The sequence below is a fragment of the Euleptes europaea genome, chromosome 6 (genome assembly GCF_029931775.1).
Source record: "Euleptes europaea isolate rEulEur1 chromosome 6, rEulEur1.hap1, whole genome shotgun sequence".
NCBI classification, from domain to species: Eukaryota; Metazoa; Chordata; class Lepidosauria; order Squamata; family Sphaerodactylidae; genus Euleptes; species Euleptes europaea.
This window is the reverse complement of record NC_079317.1, coordinates 8,710,356-8,733,617: the sequence shown is the minus strand read 5'-3', so window position 1 is coordinate 8,733,617 and position 23,262 is coordinate 8,710,356. Positions and strand designations below refer to the sequence as shown.

Here is a 23,262-nt window from a genome sequence, read left to right as displayed (position 1 = left end):
CTTCCGTCCTTTTCTCCCCCTCCATTTCTCTGTTTTCCTTCCTTCCTCCCTTCCTTCCCTGAGGATCGGATGCGGGCTGCGCCCCCCTGGTGCCTCGTTTGCTTGGGGCCCACCGCTGGCTGCCCTTTGCCTGTAGTTGCCAACCTGCAGGTGGTGGCTGGAGACCTGGCAACCCTAGCCTCTCCCCCCCACCGCGCCGGGAGATTTACACCTGGTTATGGCCCCCGAATGATGTTATAAATGAGCAAATGGCACTTGGCAGGAAAAAGGTTCCCCACCCCTGCCCTAGAAGCTAAAATGACTAAACTGAGGCTGTCGTATTTTGGTCACATTATGAGAAGACAAGAGTCACTGGAAAAGACAGTCATGCTAGGAAAAGTTGAGGGCAGCAGGAAAAGAGGAAGACCCAACAAGGGATGGATTGACTCAATAAAGGAAGCCACAGCCCTCAATTTGCAAGATCTGAGCAAGGCTGTCAAAGATAGGACATTTTGGAGGACTTTGATTCATAGGGTCGCCATGAGTCGGAAGCGACTTGACGGCACTTAACACACACAACACACCTAGAGCAGGGCCATCTCTACTGCATAGTGAGGCTGGGTATTACTTTCTAACCCCAAGATAAGCAAATTGCTCTAGGGTTTTGCTAGTTTCCCTTTGCAAACGGGAAAGTCTGAAGCCATGCGAAAGAATGGATGGCTTGTGTACTCTGCCGCTTCCAGATTAAGGGGACCAGTTCAGGCTGGCCCTACCCAAAGAAGTCCCCCCCCCCAGTTTTAAACGTTTCTGTTGACCCAACAGAAAGGGGAAGAAACACAGAAAACATAGAAAACCAAGGCTTCTGAATACTCAGCAATTCAGTGCCCTTTTTAAAAACAATATATTTTATTTGTTAAAAAAACAGCACACACTTTCACACGTCAGAAACATGTCTTTTAAAAAAAGATTTGGATGAAAGCCAGCCTGGTGTAGTGGTTAAGAGTGGTGGTTTGGAGCGGTGGACTCTGATCTGGAGAGGTGGGTTTGATTCCCCACTCCTCCACATGAACATTGGAGGCTAATTTGGTGAACTGGATTTGTTTCCCACTCCTCCACATGAAGCCAGCTGGGTGACCTTGGGCTAGTCACAGCTCTCTCAGCCCCGCTTCCCTCACAGGGTGTCTGTTGCGAGGAGGGGAAGGGAAGGTGATTGTAAGACGGTTTCTTCCTTAAGTGGTAGAGAAAGTCAGCTTATAAAAACCAACTCTTCTTCTTCTTCTAGAACTGGAAAGTACCTCAAGGGTCATCTAGTCCAAAGAAGAAGAATCCCAAGAGCTCTAGGGGGAAGAACTCCTTCCTAATCAGAATGGCCGCTCTGTCCAAATTCATCCTCCTGCCCTCGCAATCACCCACCAAGTTAAATAAAAAAACAAGGTTTGTGAATACTCAGCAATTCAGTGCCCCCATTTTAAAAATCAGAGTATTTTATTTGTTAAAAAACAGCACACACATTCACACATGAGAAACATGTCTTTTAAAAAAAGATTCGGATGAAGCAAGCTGATTCTGTTGCCAAAATGAAACATCTGGTCGATGCCATGTCTACACCAAATGTTTGTCCCTGACAGTATTTCCAAACATCTGTCAAAAAAAACCCTTTCCCCACAAGCTTTTTTTATGTACGTGAAACACACTTCAAAACGTATCTGCTCCAGAAGAGTCGGAACTCCCGTGGATGGAACTGAAGCTCTGCACGTCCTCTACGTCTCCGGACGGCACCGTCACGGACATCTTTGCCGGCGCAGGCAGGGAGTTTAACCAGGGCACATTTCCCCTCTCTGAAACAGAAAGAACAGCCGTTTGTGCTCTGATCCAAGCGAATGGAAGACACATGAAAATCATGTGGCTTCATCGCCTTCACGTGCAACCGCTGCCAATGCATAGCAAGATGTCACCGGAATATTTTATACACCATCAATTCATAAGAACATAAGAAAAGTCCTGCTGGATCAGACCAAGGCCCATCAAGTCCAGCAGTCTGTTCACACAGTGGCCAACCAGGTGCCTCAAGGAAGCCCCCAAACAAGACGACTACAGCAGCACCGTCCTGCCTGTGTTCCACACCACCTAATATATTAGGCATGCTCCTCTGATCCTGGAGAGAAATAGGTATGCATCATGACTAGTAGCCATGAATAGCCCTCTCCTCCATGAACACGTCCACTCCCCTCTTAAAGCCAGAATATAAGAAAAGCCCTTGCTGGATCAGACCAAGGCCCATCAAGTCCAGCAGTCTGTTCACACAGTGGCCAACCAAGTGCCTCCAAGAAGCCCACAAACAAGACGACTGCAGCAGCACCATCCTGCCTGCGTTCCACAACACCTAATATCATAGGCATGCTCCTCTGATCCTGGAGAGAACAGGCATGCATCATGACTAGTCTCCATTTGTACATTTTTCATACTGTGCACTCTGAAATCTAACAACCCGCAATGTAGCACCTTTGCACGGCCATTAAAAACAACTCAGCCCTCTTCTCAAGGAAGTCACAGTAGCGATGACCCATAACTGACTCCCCAAACAAAGCAATGAAATACAGAGCTGTTGAAAGTCACAGATGCGCATTACTAGCCACGTCCAAAGACCACGAGAACCCCTTAACTCTGCCCTTAATGGGAATCCAGCCCTCTTGCAGTAGCACACGGGACTGAATGCACACAAGACAAGCAATTCGGTCAGTCCTGCATTCCCGAACAACTTTTCAAGGAGCCAAAATGTACCAGCTGGTGATTTGGGACAAAGGTTCTCTGAATGAACACATGAAGCTGCCTGATACTGAACTGGTCAATCAAGGTCAGTATTGACTACTCAGACTGGCAGCGATTCTCCAGGGTCTCAGGCAGAGGTCTTTCACATCATCTACTTGCCTGGTTCTTTTAAATGGAGATGCTGGGTATTGAACCTGGGACCATCTGCATGCCAAGCAGATGCTCTACCACTGAGTCACAGTCCCTCCCTAATAGTAGTAGTAGAAGGAGGAGGAGGAGGAGGCGTGGTGGTGGTTAAGAGCGGTGGTTTGGAGCAGTGATTCCCCACTCCTCCACATGAGAAGAAGACACTAATCTGGTGAACCAGGTTGGTTTCCCCACTCCAAAGCCAGCTGGATGACCTTGGGCCAGTCACAGCTGTCTTAGAGCTCTCTCAGCCCCATCTACCTCACAGGGTAGGTGTTGTGGGGAGAGGAAAGGAAGGTGATTATAAGCCGGTTTGATTCTCCCTTAAGTGGTAGAGAAAGTCGGCAGAACAAAAAAAACCCTACTCTTCTTCTTCTCCCTCAAATTAGAGGAATCCACCCCCAAGTCCAACTGAACACACACATGAATACACATAAAGCTGCCTTATGCTCGTCAGACCAAACAGTTCATCGAGATCAGTATTGTCTACTCAGACTGGCAGAGGTTCTCAGGCGGAGGTCTTTCACATCACCTGCTACCCGATCCTTTTAACAAGAGATGCTGGGGAAGGAACCTGGTCAGGCAATACTACAGCCAGCGTGGTGTAGTGGTTAAGAGCGGTGGTTTGGAGTGGTGGACTCTAATCTGGAAACTAAATTTGATTCCCCACTCCTCCACATGAGTGGCGGAGGCTAATCTGGTGAACTGGATTTGTTTTCCCACTCGTCCACATGAAGCCAGGTAGGTGACCTTCGGCTAGTCACACTCTCTCAGCCCCAACTACCTCAGAGGGTGTCTGTTGTGGGGAGGGGAAGGGAAGGTGATTGTAAGCCAGTTTGATTCTTCCTTAAGTGGTAGAGAATGTCGGCATATAAAGACATCCTGCATCTTCAAGGTAGCTTTTCCCCCAGAAGGCACACCAAGTGAGAACAAGTATCTATTCAGGAAGGTGAAGATGTGATTCCTTGTAAGCATGAAACTTACAAGTCTCTGGTGGCGTCTCTGTAACTAATAAGGCATGCCGAATCCCTCATCTTCCAGCTTCTCATTGACATGCGTGGCAAACAACATTTCCCCTCTGTTCTAAAGGGATAACATTTGCTCGGCCTCTCCCCTTTCCTCACTTAATTATCTACTGTGACCGTAGAGGGTCTGCGGGCCTTCATCTAGTCTCCTCCGTCCTCAATGCCAGAGGCTCCCGAGTCAAATAAATCCCTTTTTGTCCCACAGTTGCTTGCAGTCCAAGAGTTGCTGGGAATGTCTACGGAGACCAGCAGCGGCCACCTTGCTCTCCCCTGCCTTCATCTCCTCTTTGCCAGGTCAAGCCAAGTTGAAGTCCCATCAACCATCTCTTTTTGGAGAGGGGCCGGCACCAAAAAGAGCTGTTCCTTCCTTCTATCTGAACTCTGGGAAGCTTCCACCTCTGGCTTCACCTTACGTCCAAGATTCTGGCAGGGCTGATATGTCAAGAACCCAACAAGGAGGAGGAGAAAAAGAAGAGTTGGTTCTTATATGTCAATTTTCTCTACCTTTTAAAGGAGAATCAAACCAGTTTACAATCGCCTTCCCTTCCTCTCCTCACAGCAGGCACCTTGCGAGGTAGGTGGGGCTGAGAGAGCTCTAGGAGAACTATGACCAGCCCAAGGTCACCCAGCTGGCTTCATGTGGAAGACTGGGGAAACCAACCTAATTCAGCAGATTGGCATCCGCAGCTCAAGTAGAGGAGTGGGGAATCAAATTCAGTTCTCCAGATTAGCGTCCGCTGCTCATGTGGAGGAGTGGGGAATCAAACCCGGTTCTCCAGATCAGAGTCCACTGCTCCTAACCACTACAGCATGCTGGCTAAGAGTGCCAAGCACCTCCCAAGTACCTACCAAGATGCTCCCAAGACACCTGCTTCTAGGTCCCTTGGAATACTGGGGGCAGCCCATTCCGAAACAGTAGTTCAAAACACATTACAGGTGAGTATCCCTTAACCGGACATTCAAAAACCGGAATGACCCGAAAACCGTACGTTTTGAGCAGATAGGTAGGTGTTACTCCCAGGCCCTCTCTTCCTTTGCTTTCTGATGGCTCAATGTACGCAAAATTATTAAAAAATATTGTTTGAAATTACATTCAGGGTATGTGTCTAAAGTACATATAAAACATATATAAAGCTTAAATGAATTCCGTGTTTAGATTTGGGTCCCATCCCCAAGATATCTCATTTTGTATATGCAAATATTCCAAAATACGGAAAGATCAGCAATATGGAAAATTCTGGTCCCGAGCATTTCGGATAAGGGATATTCAACCTGCATATTCAAATGCTGGCTTTCACAAGGTATTTAACTCTGCCCCCTACAAGACCCTAAAGAGTGCCCAGCTCCACAGTGTGTGATGATGATTAAGTGCCATCAAGTCGCAACTGTCCCATGGCGACCCTTCATGGGGTTTCCAAGGCCAGAGGCATACAGAGGTGGTTTGCCATTGCCTTCCCCTGTACAGCGGTTCTATTCTTCCTTGGTGGTCTCCCATCCAAGTACTAACCTCGGCCGACCCTCTTTAGCTGCCGAGCTCTGGCGAGCTGCGTGTAGCACTGCGATAAAGAAGCACGAGGTACTCGACTTTTAATTCCAGCCTAAGTTATTCAGCAAATATTTAGCCATGGCTATGGCTGGCATCCAAAGCTGGCTGAAAAAAAACAGCTCGACGCCATGGCAACGGGATACGGGCGCTAGAGTAACCATACCAACAGGGCGATGACACGCAAGCAGGTTTCGGCAGCCCCAGGGATGCCAAAGGCACAGAGGGGGCCAGCAGAATCCTCACGGAGCCAAGAATCCTCACAGAGTGGTGCCCTCGTTAAAGAGCGCCAGACGAGGATCAGGAAGACCCAGGTTCAAATCCCCGCTAAGCCACGGAACCTTGCTGGGTGACCGTGGGCCAGTCACGCTCTCTCAGCCTACCCTACCTCGCAGGGTTGTTTCCAGGATAAAATGGAAGAGAACAGAATGAGGTAAGCTGCTTTGGGTCCGTTCCTATTCATATCTGACGAAGGGAGCTTAGACTCTTGAAAGCTCATACCCTGAAAATCTTGGCTTCTAAGATGCTCCTCTGGACAGTGAAGAAAGCTGATAGGAAGAAAATAGATTCCTTTGAAATGTGGTGTTGGAGGAGAGTGTGACGGATTCTGTGGACTGCCAAAAAAACAAATCAGTGGGTTATAGATCAAATCAAGCCTGAACTGACCCTAGAAGCTAAAATGACTAAACTGAGGCTGTTGTATTTTGGTCACGTCGTGAGACGACAAGAGTCACTGGAAAAGACAGTCATGCTAGGAAAAGTTGAGGGCAGCAGGAAAAGAGGAAGACCCAACAAGAGATGGACTGACTCAGTAAAGTAAGCCACAGCCCTCAGTCTGCAAGATCTGAGCAAGGCTGTCAAAGATAGGACATTTTGGAGGACTTTCATTCATGGGGTCGCCATGAGTCAGAAGCGACTTGACGGCACTTAACACACACACAAGATGCTCCTAGGAGCCCTGTGGCGCAAAGTGGTAAGCTGCAGTACTGACTGGCACGTAGGAGGTCACATGAACACATGAAGCTGCCTTATACTGAATCAGAACCTTGGTCCATCAAAGTCAGTATTGTCTACTCAGACCAGCAGCGGCTATTCAGGGACTCAGGCAGAGGTCTTTCTCATCACCTAGTTGCCTAGTCCCTTTAACTGGAGATGCCGGGGATTGAACCTGGGACCTTCTGAGAGCGAGTGTGATAGAGTGGGTAAGAGCGGTGGTTTGAAGAGGTGGACTCTGATCTGAAGAAGCGGGTTTGATTCCCCACTACTCCACATGAGCGGAGGAGGCTAATCAGGTGAACTGGAACATGAAGCCAGCTGAGTGACCTTGGGCTAGTCACAGCTCTCTTTGAGTTCTATCAGCTTCACCTACCTGACAGGGTGTCTTCCGTGGGGAGGGGAAGGGAAGGTGATTGTAAGCGGGTCTGATTCTTCCTTAAGTGGTAGAGAAAGTTGGCATATAAAAACCAACTCTTCTTCTTCTGCATGCCAAGCAGATGCTCTGCTGCCTGAGTTCCTATTAGTTCTTTGTAATGGGTACAAATCAGGAATGGGATTTGCAGCTGGAATGCAGAGGTGGTCATCGGCTCAGATGAGTTTGGAGATTAGGCAGATTTGTGAAGGATGGGAGTCTATGTGTCAGTTAGCCCTGATGGCAAGAGGAAACTTCAGAAGAGGTCTGTGCATCTCACAACACCAGCTGCTGGGGAATCCACAGGGAAAAGCTATTCACCTGCATGCCCCACATCTGGGCCCTCTGAAAGGAGGAGGAAGAGAAGGAGGAGGAGACTTGGTTCTTACACCCCAATTTTCTCTACCTTTTAAGGAGTCTCAAAGCGGCTTACAATCGCCTTCCCCTCCCCACAACAGATACCATGTGAGGTTGGTGGGACTGAGAGTTTGGAGAGAACTGTAACTGGCCCAAGTTCACCCAGCAGGCTTCATGTGGAGGACTGGAGAAACCAACCCGGTTCTCCAGATTAGAGTCCACCACTCGTAGCCGCTACGCCATGCTGGGCCACTGTTGGAAGCAGGATGCTAGACTAGATGGATCTTTGGTCTTACCCAGCAGGACTCTTTTGAAGTTTCCTGCTTGTTCGACACTGCTGATCTTCCCCGCAAGCAGCAGCTGCAGGGGAATGTTGAATAAGTGCTGCTGTGGGTTCTCAGTTCAAGTATGGTGGGGCTGAGTCCATACAGGCCTGACCAGGGAACCATTAGAAGTTACTGGTATTTTCATTCCCACCTTTTGCAATATCATGCTGAGTTCCATGACATCACTGCTTCAACAGGTGTTTCCAGGTTTATTAAAAAAAAATATTCCCGGACCCCAGAAGTTGCCAGAAACCTCTACTAGACTATACTAGACAAACTACAAACTAACAAGTCACAGGGACCAGACGGTATTCATCCTAGAGTTCTTCAAGAACTCAAATGGGAAATTGCTGAACGTCTAACAAAAATATGTAATATGTTCCTTCGATCAGCCTCTGTACCAGAGGACTGGAGAATGGCCAATGTAACACCCATTTATAAAAAAGGTTCCAGGGGGGATCCAGGAAATTACAGGCCAGTTAGCTTAACGTCTGTTCCGGGTAAATTGGTGGAAAACATTATTAAAGATAAAATTGTCAAGCATATAGAAGGGCAAGGTCTACTGAGCAAAACCCAACATGGCTTCTGTAAGGGTAGGTCCTGTCTCACTAACCTATTAGAGTTTTTTGAAAGCGTCAATAAGCATGTGGACAGGAATAAGCCTGTGGATATTGTGTATTTGGATTTCCAACAAGCTTTTGACAAAGTCCCCCACCAAAGACTGCTAAGCAAACTTCATAGTCATGGGATAAGAGGACAAGTCCTCTTATGGATTGAGAGCTGGCTGAAAAATAGGAAGCAGAGAGTAGGAATCAATGGTCAGTTCTCCCAATGGCGGGATGTGAGCAGTGGGGTGCCTCAGGGATCTGTGTTGGGACCGGTGCTTTTCACCTGTTCATCAATGACCTGGAGTTGGGGTTAAACAGTGAAGTAGCCAAGTTTGCAGATGACACTAAATTATTTAGGGTGGTTAAAACAAAATCGGAACGTGAAGCGCTCCAGAAGGATCTCTGCATTCTGGAAGAATGGGCATTAAAATGGCAAATGAGATTCAATGTAAGTAAGTGTAAAGTGATGCATATTGGGGCAAAAAATCCCAGCTTCACATATACACTGATGGGATCTGTGCTGGCAGCGACAGACCAAGAAAGGGATCTTGGGGTGGTAGTGGAAAGCTCAATGAAGATGTCAACCCAGTGTGCGGCTGCTATAAAAAAGGCAAATTCCATGCTGGCCATAATTAGACAAGGAATAGAGACTAAAACTGCTGATATCATACTGCCCTTGTACAAATCTATAGTGAGACCACACTTGGAATACTGTGTACAGTTCTGGTCACCACACCTAAAAAGGGATATTGCAGAGCTTGAGAAGGTGCAGAAAAGAGCAACCAAAATGATTAGGGGACTAGAGCAACTGTCCTATGGGGAGCGGTTAAGACGCTTAGGGCTGTTTAGCTTGGAAAGAAGGCGGCTGAGGGGAGACATGATAGAGGTCTATAAAATGATGCATGGTTTGGAGAGAGTGGACAGAGAGAAATTTTTCTCCCTCTCCCATATTACTAGAACACGGGGTCATCTGCTAAGGCTGGAGGGTGAGAGATTCAAAACAGATAAAAGGAAGTATTTTTTCACACAACGCATAGTTAAATTGTGGAACTCCCTGCCCCAGGATGTGGTGATGGCTGCCAGCTTGGACGGCTTTAAGAGGGGAGTGGACATATTCATGGAGGAAAGGGGTATTCATGGCTATTAGTTAGAACGGATACTGATCATGCTGCATACCTATTCTCTCTAGTATCAGAGGAGCATGCCTATTATTTTGGGTGTGGTGTAACACAGGCAGGATGCTGGTGCTGCAGTCGTCTTGTTTGTGGGATTCCTAGAGGCACCTGGTTGGCCAATGTGTGCGCAGACTGCTGGACTTGATGGGCCTTGGTCTGATCCAGCAGGGCCTTTCTTGTGTTCTTATGAACCATGCCTCCACATGAGGCACACGAATCAGTGGTGCCAAAAACCCACGCTAGCCCGGGTGTCTTTTAACATGCACCCAAACTAAGTAGTGATGACAGAGTAGGGTTGCTAACGCTCTAAAAAGCTGAAGGACCATCGACCGAAGCGGCCTGCAGTCTATAGCACCTTGCTGTAACTTCTCTTCAAAAAGGCATAGATCTTTCCCCAAAACTCTCCATTTCAGAACTACATAAATATATACCCATGAATACAGAACATGTGGGTCATACAAAGGATATCCGTTTGCAAAGCGCTTTGAAGTTCTGCTTAATGATGGCCGATTTCTAAAATAAGAGATTATTGCAAAGTCTCTGAGGGCGCAGCAAAATTAACTTTTCCAATCGCTTGGTCTGGTTTATATTAATCGCACCACTTGTCAGAACAGCCAGGCCCAGAGTTTATGCACATAAATTCCTGTAAGTTCTCATTCTCTGTCTCTCCCCCCCCCCTTTGTCTCTCTCACACAAAATCAACAGCAACTTCTGGCAGACAGAATCCAAGCATATCAAGTCCACTGCAGCTAAGGACAGCAGCAATTGAGGCAAAGGAGAAATCAACTGAAGAGGAGTTGGTTTTTATATGCCAACTTTCTCCACCACTTAGGGAAGAATCAAACCGGCTTACAATCACCTTCCTTTCCCCTCCCCACAACAGACACCCTGTGAGGTGGGGCTGAGAGTGTGTGACTAGACCAAGGTCACCCAGCTGAGTGGAGCTGAGAGAGCTGTGAATAGCCCAAGGTCACCCAGCTGACTTCATGCGGAGGAGTGGGGAAACCAACCCAGTCCACCAGATTAGCGCCCACTGCTCCAAACCACCGCTCTTAACCACTACACCACGCTGGCTCCACTGTCAACATTATGCTCCGTACATTTTTTTAATTGTTATTTTGTTGTCAAGTCAGCGATCCGGTAGGATTTTGAAGGCAAGAGATGATCAGGGATAGTTTTGCCATTGCCTGGCTCTGCACAGAGATCCTGGCTTTCCTTGGTGGACTCCCAGTCAAGTACTAACCAGAACCATGTTTATGGAGGAGAGGGGTATTCATGGCTACTAGTAAAAATGGATACTAGTCATGATGCACATCTGTTCTCTCCAGGATCAGAGGATTATGCCTGTTATATTAGGTGCTGTGGAACACAGGCAGGATGGTGCTGCTGCAGTCATCTTGTTTGGGGGCTTCCTAGAGGTCCCTGGTTGGCCACTGTGTGAATGGACTGCTGGACTTGATGGGCCTTGGTCTGATCCTGCATGGCCTTTCTTATGTTCTTATGAGTGGACTTGTCCAAGGAGGAGAGGGCTATCCATGGCAACTAGTCAAAATGGATCCTAGTCATGATACATACCTATTCTCTCCAGGATCAGAGGAGCAGGCCTGTTAGATTAGGTGCTGTGGAACACGGGCAGGACAATGCTGCTGCAGTTGTCTTGTTTGTGGGCTTCCTAGAGGCACCTGGTTGGGCCACTGTGTGAATGGACTACTGGACTTGATGGGCCTTGGTCTGATCCAGCAGGGCTTTTCTTATGTTCTTACGTTCTTAAGGGTCCTCAACGTGGTGCCCCTGGGTACCCGGGCGCCCGCGAACACCCTTCTCGGTGCCTGTCAAATATTTTTAGAAGGGGGACGAGGTAAAAGTGGGTTTCCTGCCCAGCAGGGTTTTTGACTGGCTGTGCAGATTAAAAGAACGTTGTTTTGGTGGCAGGTGCCACTACAGTGTCGGTTTTATTTTTTCTCTTATTCCCTTTCCCCAGCGTATTAAAAAAATTACTTCTTGGACTTCTTCAGTGCATGTGCACGCGGTCCACCTCCGGCGATGGCCATTCTGTGGTTGCGCTCACTACCCTGCGTCAGAATCCCAAAGGTGCCCACAGGCTCAGAAAGGTTGGGGAACACCCTGGGCTGGGGCCCTGCCCATCTCAGCAGAGACACCGCTGGGTGTGAGGACTCCGGAGACTGATCCAGCGGCGGGGCCTGAATTAGAAGAGTCAACTCAGTGGAGAGACAATGACCAGGAAAGCTGCGGGGGAGGGGCTGTGGCTCAATAGCAGTTAAAGGGACTAGGCAGGTAGGTGATGTGAAAGACTTCTCTGCCTGAGACCCTGGAGAGCCGCTGCCGGTCTGAGAGGACAATACTGACTTGGATGGACCAAGGGTCTGATTCAGTATAAGGCAACTTCATCTGTTCAGATCTTATAGAAAGCAAAATTTTGGGAGGGGCTGTGGCTCAGTGGCAGAGCCTCTGCTTGGCGTGCAGAAGGTCCCGGGTTCAATCCCCGGCATCTCCAGTTAAAGGGACCAGGCAAGTAGGTGATGTGAAAGCCCCTGCCTGAGACCCTGGAGAGAAGCCGCCGGTCTGAGCTGACAGTCTTGACCTTGATGGACCACGGGTCTGAATCAGTATCTGATTCATCTGTTCATTTTTAGGGGAGGGGCCATGGCTCAGTGTTAGAGCATCTGCTTTGCATGCAGAAAGTCCCAGGTTCAATCCCCGGCATCTCCACTTAAAGGGACTAGGCGAGCAGGTGATGTGAAAGACCTCTGCTTGAGACCCTGGAGAGCCGCTGCCGGTCTGAGTAGTCAGTACTGACTTTGATGGACCAAGGGTCTGACTCCGTATAAGGCAGCTTCATGTGCTCATGTGTTCAAGGCAATCCACACTTCTTACCCGCAACCAACGACGCGAGGTAGCTGTCGGGCTCAACGTGTGTCCGGTCCGCGTCGCTCTGGAAGCCTGAAGAGGAAGAGAAAAGGGCATTTGTCGGATCGAATTTAAGGTTCTGAAAAGGGATTAAAGGCCAGACACTAGAGCTGAGGTCCCCAATCTTTTTAAGCCTGCGGTCACAAGGGCCACCAAGGCGGCTAAAAAATTAAAATATACATCCCCTTTTAAAACCATTAAAATCAACCCACCCACCCACCCCGCAAAAAAAAGATCTTGGGACTGCAGTCCACAACAAACTGAACGTGAGCCAGCAGTCTGGTTCAGCTGCAAGCTAGGCTGCCTTGATAGAAGAACAGGGTTGGGTCCTCTAGAGAGATTCCACAGGCTGAAGGTGACTTCCGCTAGGTCCCCTTTCTCAGACATCTCAGGAGTAGTGTTGGGTGGGTCATTTGGGGTTGCAGAGGGAGGGAGGAGGGAAAGGAATCCCTTCCGTTTGTGGAAACACATAGGAAGTGGCCTTATGCTGAATCAGACCCCAGGTCCACCGAGATCAGTATTGTCTAATAACATAAGAAAGGCCCTGCTGGATCAGACCAAGGCCCATCAGCATTCTGTTCACACAGTGGCCAACCAGGTGCCTCTACGAAGCCCACGAACAAGACGACTGCGGCAGCATTCTCCTGCCTGTGTTCCACAGCACCTAATATAACAGGCCTGCTCCTCGGATCCTGGAGAGAATAGGTATGCATCATGACTAGTATCCACTTTTCCTAGTAGCCATGAATACCCCTACTCAGACTGGCAGATGCTCTGCAGGGTCTCAGGCAGAAGTCTTGCACATAACCGACTACCTGGTGCTTTTTCAACTGGAGATGTAGGGGATTCAACCAGGACCATTCTGCATGCAAAGCAGAGGCTCTTCCACTGAGGCACAGCCCCTCCCAAACTTCTCCACGGGATCAAAACCCACAGTATCCAAGTCTCAAGACACACTAGTTCCACTCTGTTCTGCACAGGGCGGAGAGAAGAACATAAGAAAGGCCCTGCTGGATCAGACCAAGGCCCATCAAGTCCAGCAGTCTGTTCACACAGTGGCCAACCAGGTGCCTCTAAGAAGCCCACAAACAAGACGGCTGCAGCACCAGCATCCTGCCTGTGTTCCACCGCACCCAAAATAATAGGAATGCTTCTCTGATACTAGAGAGAATAGGTGTGCAGCATGACTAGTATCCATTCTAACTAACAGCCATGAATACCCCTCTCCTCCATGAATATGTCCACTCCCCTCTTAAAGCCCTCCAAGCTGGCAGCCATCACCACATCCTGGGGCAGGGAGTTCCACAATTTAACTATGCGTTGTGTGAAAAAATACTTCGTTTTATCTGTTTTGAATCTCTCACCCTCCAGCTTTAGCAGATGACCCTGTGTTCTAGTATTATGGGAGAGGGAGAAAAACTTCTCCCTGTCCACTCTCTCCAAACCATGCATCATTTTATAGACCTCTATCATGTCTTCCCTCAGCCGCCTTCTTTCCAAGCTAAACAGCCCCAAGCGTCATCTGGAGTACGAGGGCACCACGGTTTAAGAAAGATGCAGACAAACTGGCACCTGGTCTGGAATACAAGCCCGAGAAGGAAAAGATGGAGGGTCCGTTTAGCCTGGAGGAGACTGAGGGGAAACGTGACTGTACTCTTCAAGTACCTGAACCCTTGTCCCATGGAAGAAGGAAAGACTGTCCCATGGAAGAAGGAGAGCCAGTGTGGTGTAGTGGTTAAGAGCGGTGGTTTGGAACGGCGGACTCTAATCTGGAGAACCGGGCTTGATTCCCCACTCCTCCACATGAGCAGCAGAGGCTAATCTGGTGAACCGGGTTCAATTCCTCACTCCTACACATGAAGCCAGCTGGGTGACCTTGGGATAGTCACATTCTCTCAGGCCCACCTACCTCACAGGGAGTCTGTTGTGGGGAGGGGAAGGTGATTGTAAATCGGTTAAGAGAGGTGGTTTGGAGCAGTGGACTCTGATCTAGAGAACTGGGCTTGATTCCCCACTCCCCCACGTGAGTGGCAGAGGCTAATATGGTGAACTGGATTTGTTTCCCCACTCCTTCACATGAAGCCAGCTGGGTGACCTTGGACTACTTGCAGTTCTCTCTGAGCTCTCTCAGCCACACCTACCTCACAGGATGTCTATTTTGGGGAAGGGAAGGTGATTGTAAGCCGGTTAGATTTCTCCTTAAGTGGTAGAGAAAATCAGCATATAAAAACTAACTCTTCTTAAGTGGTAGAGAAAGTCGACATATAAAAACCAACTCCTCCTTCTCTTCTTCCTCTCTGTTTCCGCAGAGGGGAAGGCTAGACCTATTGGGCTTAAATGACAGGAGGGGAGAGGATTCTGGGGCAAGTTACAGGGTAAATAGATCTGCCAGCTAAGGACCCACAAGCCGGCCCTCCGTTGCCCTGTGTGAATGGAAAGTGTGGTCAGACCACACTCCCCTCTACCTGTACGCTGCAGAGAAGATCGGCTGGAATGAGCCAATCTTTTCAGTAAAATTGCCTTGTTGTCAAGCTCAGCGAGGATTCCTTTACAAGCTTTCAAGAAACACAACTGGAGAGCCACCAAACGACAACACCTTTGAAATACTCTTCCCTGGGAGGCTCGCATGACGCTTCTCGTTATTCCGGTTTAGGCAACAGGCCAAGATACCTCCCCCCCAATATAAGACATTTGGTGTATTGGTTTAGCTTTGATCTTCTGTTTTCTGCCTTTGGAGTGATTTATTGAACTTTCTCCTGCGGCCTTAATGTTAACAACTGGGGCTATGTTGTTATTTTTATTACGTCCCTGTCACTTTTTGCTGCTGATGATTTTAGTAGAACATAAGAAAAGCCCTGCTGGATCAGACCAAGGCCCATCAAGTCCATTAGTCTGTTCACACAGCGGCCAACCAGGTGCCTCTAGGAAGCCCCCAAACAAGACTGCAGCAGCATTCTCCTGCCTGTGTTCCACAGCACCTAATACAATAGGCCTGCTCCTCTGATCCTGGAGAGAATAGTTATGCATCATGACTAGTATCCCTTTTGACTAGTAGCCATGAATACTCCTCTCCTCCATGAATATGTCCACTCCCCTCTTCAAGCCTTCCGAGTTGGCAGCCATCACCACATCCTGGGGCAGGGAGTTCCGCAGTTCAGCTATGCGTTGTGTGAAGAAATACTTCCTTTTATCTGTTTTGAATCTCTCCCCCTCCAGCTTCAGCAGATGACCCTGCATTCTGTATTATGAGAAAGGAAGATAAGCTTCTCCCTGTCCACTCTCTCTATACCATGCATAATTTTATAGACCTCTATCATGTCTCCCCTTAACTGCCTTCTTTCCAACCTAAACAGCCCTAAGCGTTTTAACCTCTCCTTATACGGCAGTTGCTCTAGTCCCCTAATAATTTTGGTTGTTCTTCTCTGATACGTCTCTAACTTGATTTGGGGAAAAGACAGAAACGGTTTCAAAGAAACAACAAAAACACACCACATCATTGAGCGCATGTTCGTGGAGATGACTGGCTCAGATCTAACGGGCTTGAGTTGCAGGAGGGTGGAATCTGGAGGAACGTTGGGAGAAACCTTCTAATGGTAAGAGAAGTTTGACAACAGAACCAGTTAGCGGAGATGGCAAGGAAGGACTCTCCCTTGTCTGAGGTTTTCATATTCTGGACAGCCATCTGCCAGGATGCTGTAGCTTTGGATTTCCAGCACGGAATAGGTGCTTAGACTAGTGGGCCTGTAAAGGCTCCTTTTGAGTCTATTATTCTCCTTCCAAAATGAATTTAATAGATTAATTTTGGTCCCTATTTCCCCCACGGTGGTATTTCTTACCATCAACAGAAACATCATAAGACCAGCCTTGCTGAATCAGGCTAGTAGTTCATCTAGTCCATCATCCTGTCTCACACTGTGGCCAACCAGTTCCTCTGGAGGGACCACAACAGGGCAGAGAGGCCAAGACCTTCATTAGAACATCAGAAGAGCCCTAATGGATCAGACCAGAGGTCCATCTAGTCCAGCATCCTGTCTCACACTGTGGCCAACCAGTTCCTCTGGAGGGCCAACAACAAGGCATAGAGGCCAAGACCTTCATTAGAACATCATAAGAGCACTGCTGGATCAGACCAGAGGTCCATTTAGTCAGGATTCCTAGCCAGGATTTCTGGAAATTTTACATTACTACACATAAAAGCCAGTGTGGTGTAGTGGTTAAGGAGTTAGCACTTGGGAAACCCAGGTTCGAATCCCCACTTATGCCATGGAAGCTTGCTGGGTGACCTTGGGCCAGCGACAGTCTCTCAGCCCTGACCCTGGCTAATATTTGGATGGAAGACCTCCAAGGAATACCAGGGATGTGATGCGGAGGCGGGCAATGGCAAATCACCTCCCAATGTCTCTTGCCTTGAAATCCCTATGGGTCACCATAAGTCAGCTGTGATCTGACGGCACTTTCCTCCTCCAACACACATATTGTGTTATCATATGTAGCCTCTTAGCTTGCTTCGTCTCCTGAACTAAGCTAGTTCTGTTGGTTTGATCTTGGCGTATTTCATTGCTCATTTCCATTCACTTATTTTGCATCTCTTCCAGCTTGAATTGGTTCTCAAGGGCCTATGGCCAGAACTGACATCGCAACACCTTGTGTGAGGACGTTAACGCTCCCTGCAGCGAAGGGGGTGGGGAATGCCTTCCATTAAGGCTGCACATGGTAGCTACTTCTATGAACCAAAATGCTGAAAACAATCTCCGGAAAGCCTCCTCTTCTACCGTTTCTAGCAGATAAGCCCCTGCCAGAGGACACATTCGGTTCCCCCTCGAAAGCGTGAAATCACACCTGATAGTGTTCAATTTCATAGCCTTGCTCTGCCTTACCCCCCACAGAAGATGCTGATCCTTCTCTGAATTAACTACGGCTCCTGACTTTGGTGTCTGCAGAATGTTTCCATCTTAGAGTCATAGAATCATAGGGTTGGAAGGGAGCACCAGGGTCATCTAGTCCAACCCCCTGAACAATGCAGGAATTTCACAACTACCTCCCACACCCACACCCCCAGCGACCCCCACTCCGTGCCCAGAAGATGGCCAAGATGCCCTCCCTCTCATGAACTGCCTAAGGTCACAGAATCAGCATTGCTGACAAATGGTCTTCTAGCCTCTGCTTAAAAACCACCAAGGAAGGAGAGCTCACCACCTCCCGAGGAAGCCTGTACCACTGAGGAACTGCTCTGACTGTTAGAATATTCTTCCTAATGTCTAGACGGATCAGACTAGTAGTCCATCTAGTTCTGGGTATCTGTTACCATTTTTGAAGAACCATCTCCAATTTGAAGGACCTTCTCCTTCCATATGTCCCCATGTACCAACTATGGTAATCAGGCAGCCATCTGTTGGCCATCCCACCATTTAGGATGGCCTGTCTAGCATCGACTGAAACCAGGACCTTTTTTTATCGTGGCTCCAGCATGGTGGAATGGGCTCCCTGAAGAGGCAAAATCATAGATTCATAGAATCATAGAGTTGGAAGAGGCCATACAGGCCATCTAGTCCAACCCCCTGCTCAATGCAAGATCAGCCTAGAGCATCCCTGACAAGTACTTGTCCAGCCTCCGCTTAAAGACTGCCAGTGGGGGGGAGCTCACCCCCCCCCCAGGTAGCTCATTCCACTGTTGAACAACTCTTACTGAAAAAAATCCCCCCACCCCCCAATATCCAGCCAGTACCTTTTGGCCTGCAATTTAAACCCATTATTGCAGGTCCTACCCTCTGCTACCAACAGGAACAGCTCCCTGCCCTCCTCTAAGTGACAGCCCTTCAAATACTTACAAAGAGCAATCATGTCCCATAAGAAGATAAGAAAGGCCCTGCTGGATCAGACCAAGGCCCATCAAGACCAGCAGTCTGTTCACACAGTGGCCAGCCAGGTGCCTTCAGGAAGCCACCAACAAAAAAACTGTAGAAGCATTGTCCTGCCTGTGTTCCTCAGCATCTAAGATAATAGGCCTGCTCCTCTGATCCCGGAGAGAATAGGTGTGCATCATGACTAGTATCCATTTTGACTAGTAGCCCTGGATACCCCTCTCCTCCATGAACATGTCCGCTCCCCTCTTAAAGCCTTCCAACCCTCAACCTCCTCTTCTCCTGACTAAACATTCCCAGGTCCCTCAGCCTTTCCTCATAGGGCTTGATCTCCAGGCCCCTGATTGTCCTCGTCACTCTCCTCTGCACCCGCTTGATTCTGTACACAAGGCCCCCTTCCTTGGAGATCTTCAGGAGACTCCGCAAGGCCGGCCTGTTTGACAGGGCTTTTGAGGGGGTTTGAATTGCAGGCAGCTTTTATGAGGGGGGAAGCAGGAGGGATTCGGGGATGTTTGAACTATTACTGTTGAGCCACCTTGAACCATGAGGAAAGGCAGGATGTGTTTTTGTAAATAAATACTAAATAAAGTGTTTTTTTTTTTTATGTAGTAAATAAAATAGTAACAAGCGACTGAGAGGGGACATGATAACCATCTTCAAGTACTTGAAGGGACGTCATATAGAGGAGGGTGCCGAGTTGTTTTCTGTTGCCCCAGAAGGTCGGACCAGAACCAAGGGGTTGAAATTAAATCAAAAGAATTTCCGTCTAGACCTTAGGAAGAATTTTCTAACAGAGTGGTTCCTCAGTGGAGCAGGCTTCCTCGGGAGGTGGTGAGCTCTCCTTCCCTGGAGGTTTTTAAGCAGAGGCTGGATGGCCATCTGCCAGCAATGCTGATTCCATGACCTCAGGCAGTTCATGAGAGGGAGGGCACCTTGGCCATCTTCTGGGCATGGAGAAGGGGTCACTGGGGGTGTGTGGGGGGGGGCAGGTAGTTGCAAATTTCCTGCATTGTGCAGGGGGTTGGACTAGATGTCCTTGGTGGTCCTTTCCAACTCTATGATTCTATGGTGCATAATTCCCCAAGATACTACAAATATTGTTCTTGGTGAGTAGGGGATCTTATTGTACCTCCTTTGCAGTTAGAGCAGGGGACCACATCCTTTTTGATCCTGCTGGCACCATTGGAATTTTACCACAGAGCTGTTTCGTAACGGCCGCCGCAGGAGGTGGAGCCAGACACAAAACGGCTGCCGCAGCTTACCTCTAGTCACCCACTGAAGATCCTGGTGCTGTGGTGGCAGCTGCTACCCAAGCAACGTTTTTTTCAAAAAGCTGCATAGCCAGTCAAATCTGCAATGGCCAATCAGAAGCCCTGCTGAACAAAAACCCCACCTGATGCCCCCCGCTTTCTATAAACACTTGGTGGGTGCCAGGAAAGGTGCTGGTGGGTGCCCTAGTTGGGGTCCCTAGAGTAGATACTATCTTATAAAAAAATGCAATCAGAAAGCCTCGGAGCTCCCAATTACACACCAGATTAAACATCCCACATGCCAAAAACACACATCCTTGACTTTTTCATGTGATCTCCGCTTACGGCGCACGAAAGCGGGAACTTGTCTGCTAGGAATTGGATAATAAACATCAGGGTTGGGATTAGCAACCCCTCGCCTGATTGTTTCAGGCGAGCTCCCCCCTTGAGCAACTCGACGGGAGGAATTTCAATCCGCGACGGTAAGGCCGGAGCTATCGGGCCATCGTATTGGCCCGTCGCCTTTTGCGCGAGGTGGTTCCCGGGCGCGGGCGATGGCGGCTAATCTCGTTCTCCCCTACTGGACCTTCCCAAGACATGAAAATTTAAACGCTTTAGGGAAGAAAGAGGGTATGTGTTTGGCTTTTCGCTGCCGTTCTGTCGTGGAGCCTGGCAGTTACTGTACTCTGTTCACTGTACACGCAACGCCGAGGGGAATAAGGGCTGGTTCAAGTTCTAAGTCGCCATTATTGGGCTAATAGCTTCAAGCCGCCGGGGCACAGCTGCGTGAGCCCAGCCAGACAGACTCTCCCGGCTATGCTTTGATAGCGCGGGGCCCCCGAAGTGTCAGGATATAGGAAAGGCAGCAGTTGCTGGCTGTGAAAACAAGTCTGATGCAAACCAGATGGGGGCCCGCTCTGCGGGGCAACACAAAAGGAAAACAATCGGCCCATTCAATGACGCGAGCCACTGCCGGGGAGAGAGCTCACAGAACACAACAACAGTCAACCGGAGTCAGGGCAAACAAGAAACAGTTGTGAGGCTGCCGTCGGAGGAATTTGTTTCTCCTCAGACTAAACAAGAGTTTCGATCCCTAATTCTTACATTCATTAAATTTGCACCGCGGATTACAGGAGCCCTCCCTTTCCTCTGAAACCTTCCCCGGTGTTTGTTCGTTTCCACTCCTGCACTCAATTTATTCATTTTTATTTCAAATGTTCATGTGCCCCCTTTTTGGTTAAAGAAAAAAGATGCCTTTGGGTTTATCCTGAAATATGGGGGCATCTCAGTGAAAAATGAGATCACTGTGGATTGTGGAAGACCCAATTTTTATCTAAAGGGTGAAGAAAGGTGGCTTTATTGTTGTTTTTGCCATCAATTTACAGTTGACTTATGGCAACCCTGTAGGGTTTCCAAGACAAGAAGTGTTTAGAGGTGGTTTGCCATTGCCTGCCTCCACGTCACACCCCTGGGATTCCCTTGAAGGTCGTCCATCCAAATACTTGCCAAATCGAGGCTGAGAGGGTGTGACTGGCCCAAGGTTGCCCAGCTAGTTTCCATGGCAGAGCGGGGATTCAAATCTTGGTTTCCCAGGTCTTAGTCCGATACCTTAACCACTGCACCACGCTGGTTCTCTTTATTGTGCTAGACCAGTGATTTTCAGCTTTCAAACACTGAGGAAGTTCTTTCCACCTTGACTCAACTGCAGAGGAATTTTGGTATGTCTGTGGAGAAACTCTGGTACGGCACCCCGATATAATTGTCAAGACTTCCGGGGCATGTTCTAGACAGCAGAGCCTGCTAACTGAGGACATGGGCCAGAAGTTACCCATTACTCTCCATGAATGGAAACCGTTATCCAGAGGGCTCTCCTTTCTGCCATTATTTATTAAAATATTCATATCCCACCTTTCCCCGTTGCAGCTGACCAATGATAACTGCAAATATCGCAATTTTAAACCAATGAAATAAAATCTCCCAGCCTCTAAAGCAGGGGTGTTGAAATCATTTGTTACGAGGGCCAGATATAACATACATGTAACTTGGTCAGGCCAGACCATGTCTCGCCAGCCCAGATCGGGAGTGAGGAGGGCTCCCTTGGGCAGGATAAGAGCTCTCAAGGGGCTGGATCCGGCCCGCAGGTCGTATGTTTGACACCCTTGCTCTAAAGGATAACTGAAGGCTGCTGGTGGTGCAAAGTGCTATCAAGTCGCAGCTGACTTATGGTGACCCCACAGGGCTTTCTAGGCAGGAGGCGAATAGAGGTGGTTTGCCACTTCCTGCCTCTGCGTTATGACCCTGCTTAGCTTCCGAGATCTTATGAGACTGGGCTAGCCTTTACGTGCATGGGTTAGAAGACCATGAAGGGCATTAAAGATCATAACCAGTTCCTCCATTGGCTTGACAGATCCGGACGATAATCAGGCTGAACACATGAAGCTGCCTTCTACTGAATCAGACCCTTGGTCCATCAAAGTCAGTATTGTCTACTCAGACCGGCAGCAGTGGTTAAGACTCTAATCTGGAGAACCGGGGTTGATTCCCCACTCCTCCACATGAGCGGCCAACGGTAATCTGGTGAACCAGGTTGGTTTCCCCACTCCTTCACCGAAGCCAGCTGGGTGACCTTGGGCTAGACACACTCTCTCAGCCCCACCTACCTCACAGGGTGTCTGTTGCGGGGTGGGGAAGGGAAGGTGATTGTCAGCTGGTTTGATTCTCCCTTAAGTGGTAGAGAAAGTCAGCATATAAAAACCAACTCTTCTTCTTCTTTGGGCTCAGCTTCAGCTTGTCCTGCCTCAGACCCCCTGACCGTTACTGGTATTCTCACTACGAAAATACCAGGGGTGTCAAACATAAGATCTGCGGGCCAGATCTGGCCCCTTGAGAGCTCTTATCTGGCCCACGAGCTAGCCAAGGCAGCCTCCACCTCCCCCGCTCTCGATCTGGGCTAGGAAGGCATGGCCTGGCTCGAGCAAGATGCTTTTATGTCATATCTGTCCCTTGTAACAAATGAGTTTGACGCCCCTGCTCAATACGTTTGGAACCGACCAATCTAGAGTGGCCGTCTGCCAGGCCTTCAGTTGAAGAATCCACCTCCAGCCCCAAAGGCTGTCCTCTCTATTTTTCCAGGATAGATTTTAAAAGTGTTTTTTTTCTTAAATCAGCAAATAAAGATTCTCTCTTAAAAGTAACCTATTTATTTATTTATAATACTTCTATGCTGCCTCTTAAGAATCCTTTAGCCCTTACAACTAAAAACCATAATATCACAACTTATCTTACTCTATGAACTTTTTAAATAGACAGCTGCCTTTTCTAGAATATGTGGAGAAGGGGGCATCAGGAAGTCACTGAATGTCCACAAAACGATTGTATGATTTGCATTTATGAAGTTCTGAAAGTGAATGCAACAAATGTTGAGATCTCTGTTGGGTTGTTCATGCATGGGGGTTTTACCTGAGGTTCACTGCTGGCTGGACCCACACCTTCCCGTTGGGAATCTATGCAACAGTAGCCTCCAAGCTCAAATCAAGTCCCCGGCCCTTTAAATGCTGCTTTGTAATTGACTTACTTGTAGTGCTTACTGTGAGAGAAAAGTCCCCCCCCAACCCAATTGCCAAATAAAAAAGCATTTTAAAAAGAAAAAATGAAAAACAGAGCAATCTGAAAGGGGGGGATCCAAACCTCATTTTTAAAAAGCCTCTCTTCTGCTCAGAAAGAGCTCTGAGGAAGCAGGAAGCATTTCAATCCCCGCCTCTGGACATGCTGCTTTGTAATTGGCTGAGAGAAACCAAACTTGCATGCCCCACACTTTGCCTTCTGCATGGGGATTTCACTGAGCTCA

At 48.5% G+C, this 23,262-nt stretch overlaps 1 protein-coding gene across 1 annotated transcript in view; it reads right to left on the bottom strand.

Annotated features, from left to right (window-relative positions):
• Window positions 1–1,674: 1,674 nt before the first annotated feature.
• KIAA0586 (KIAA0586 ortholog) overlaps window positions 1,675–23,262 on the bottom strand; it is a 102,802-nt gene continuing 81,214 nt past the window's right edge. Inside the window, exons 29-30 of the mRNA XM_056851178.1 lie at window positions 12,272–12,383; window positions 1,675–1,817 (exon numbers count right to left, since the gene is read on the bottom strand). Coding sequence (XP_056707156.1) covers window positions 1,675–1,817; window positions 12,272–12,383 — 255 coding nt within the window. The remainder of the gene's footprint in view (window positions 1,818–12,271; window positions 12,384–23,262) is intronic.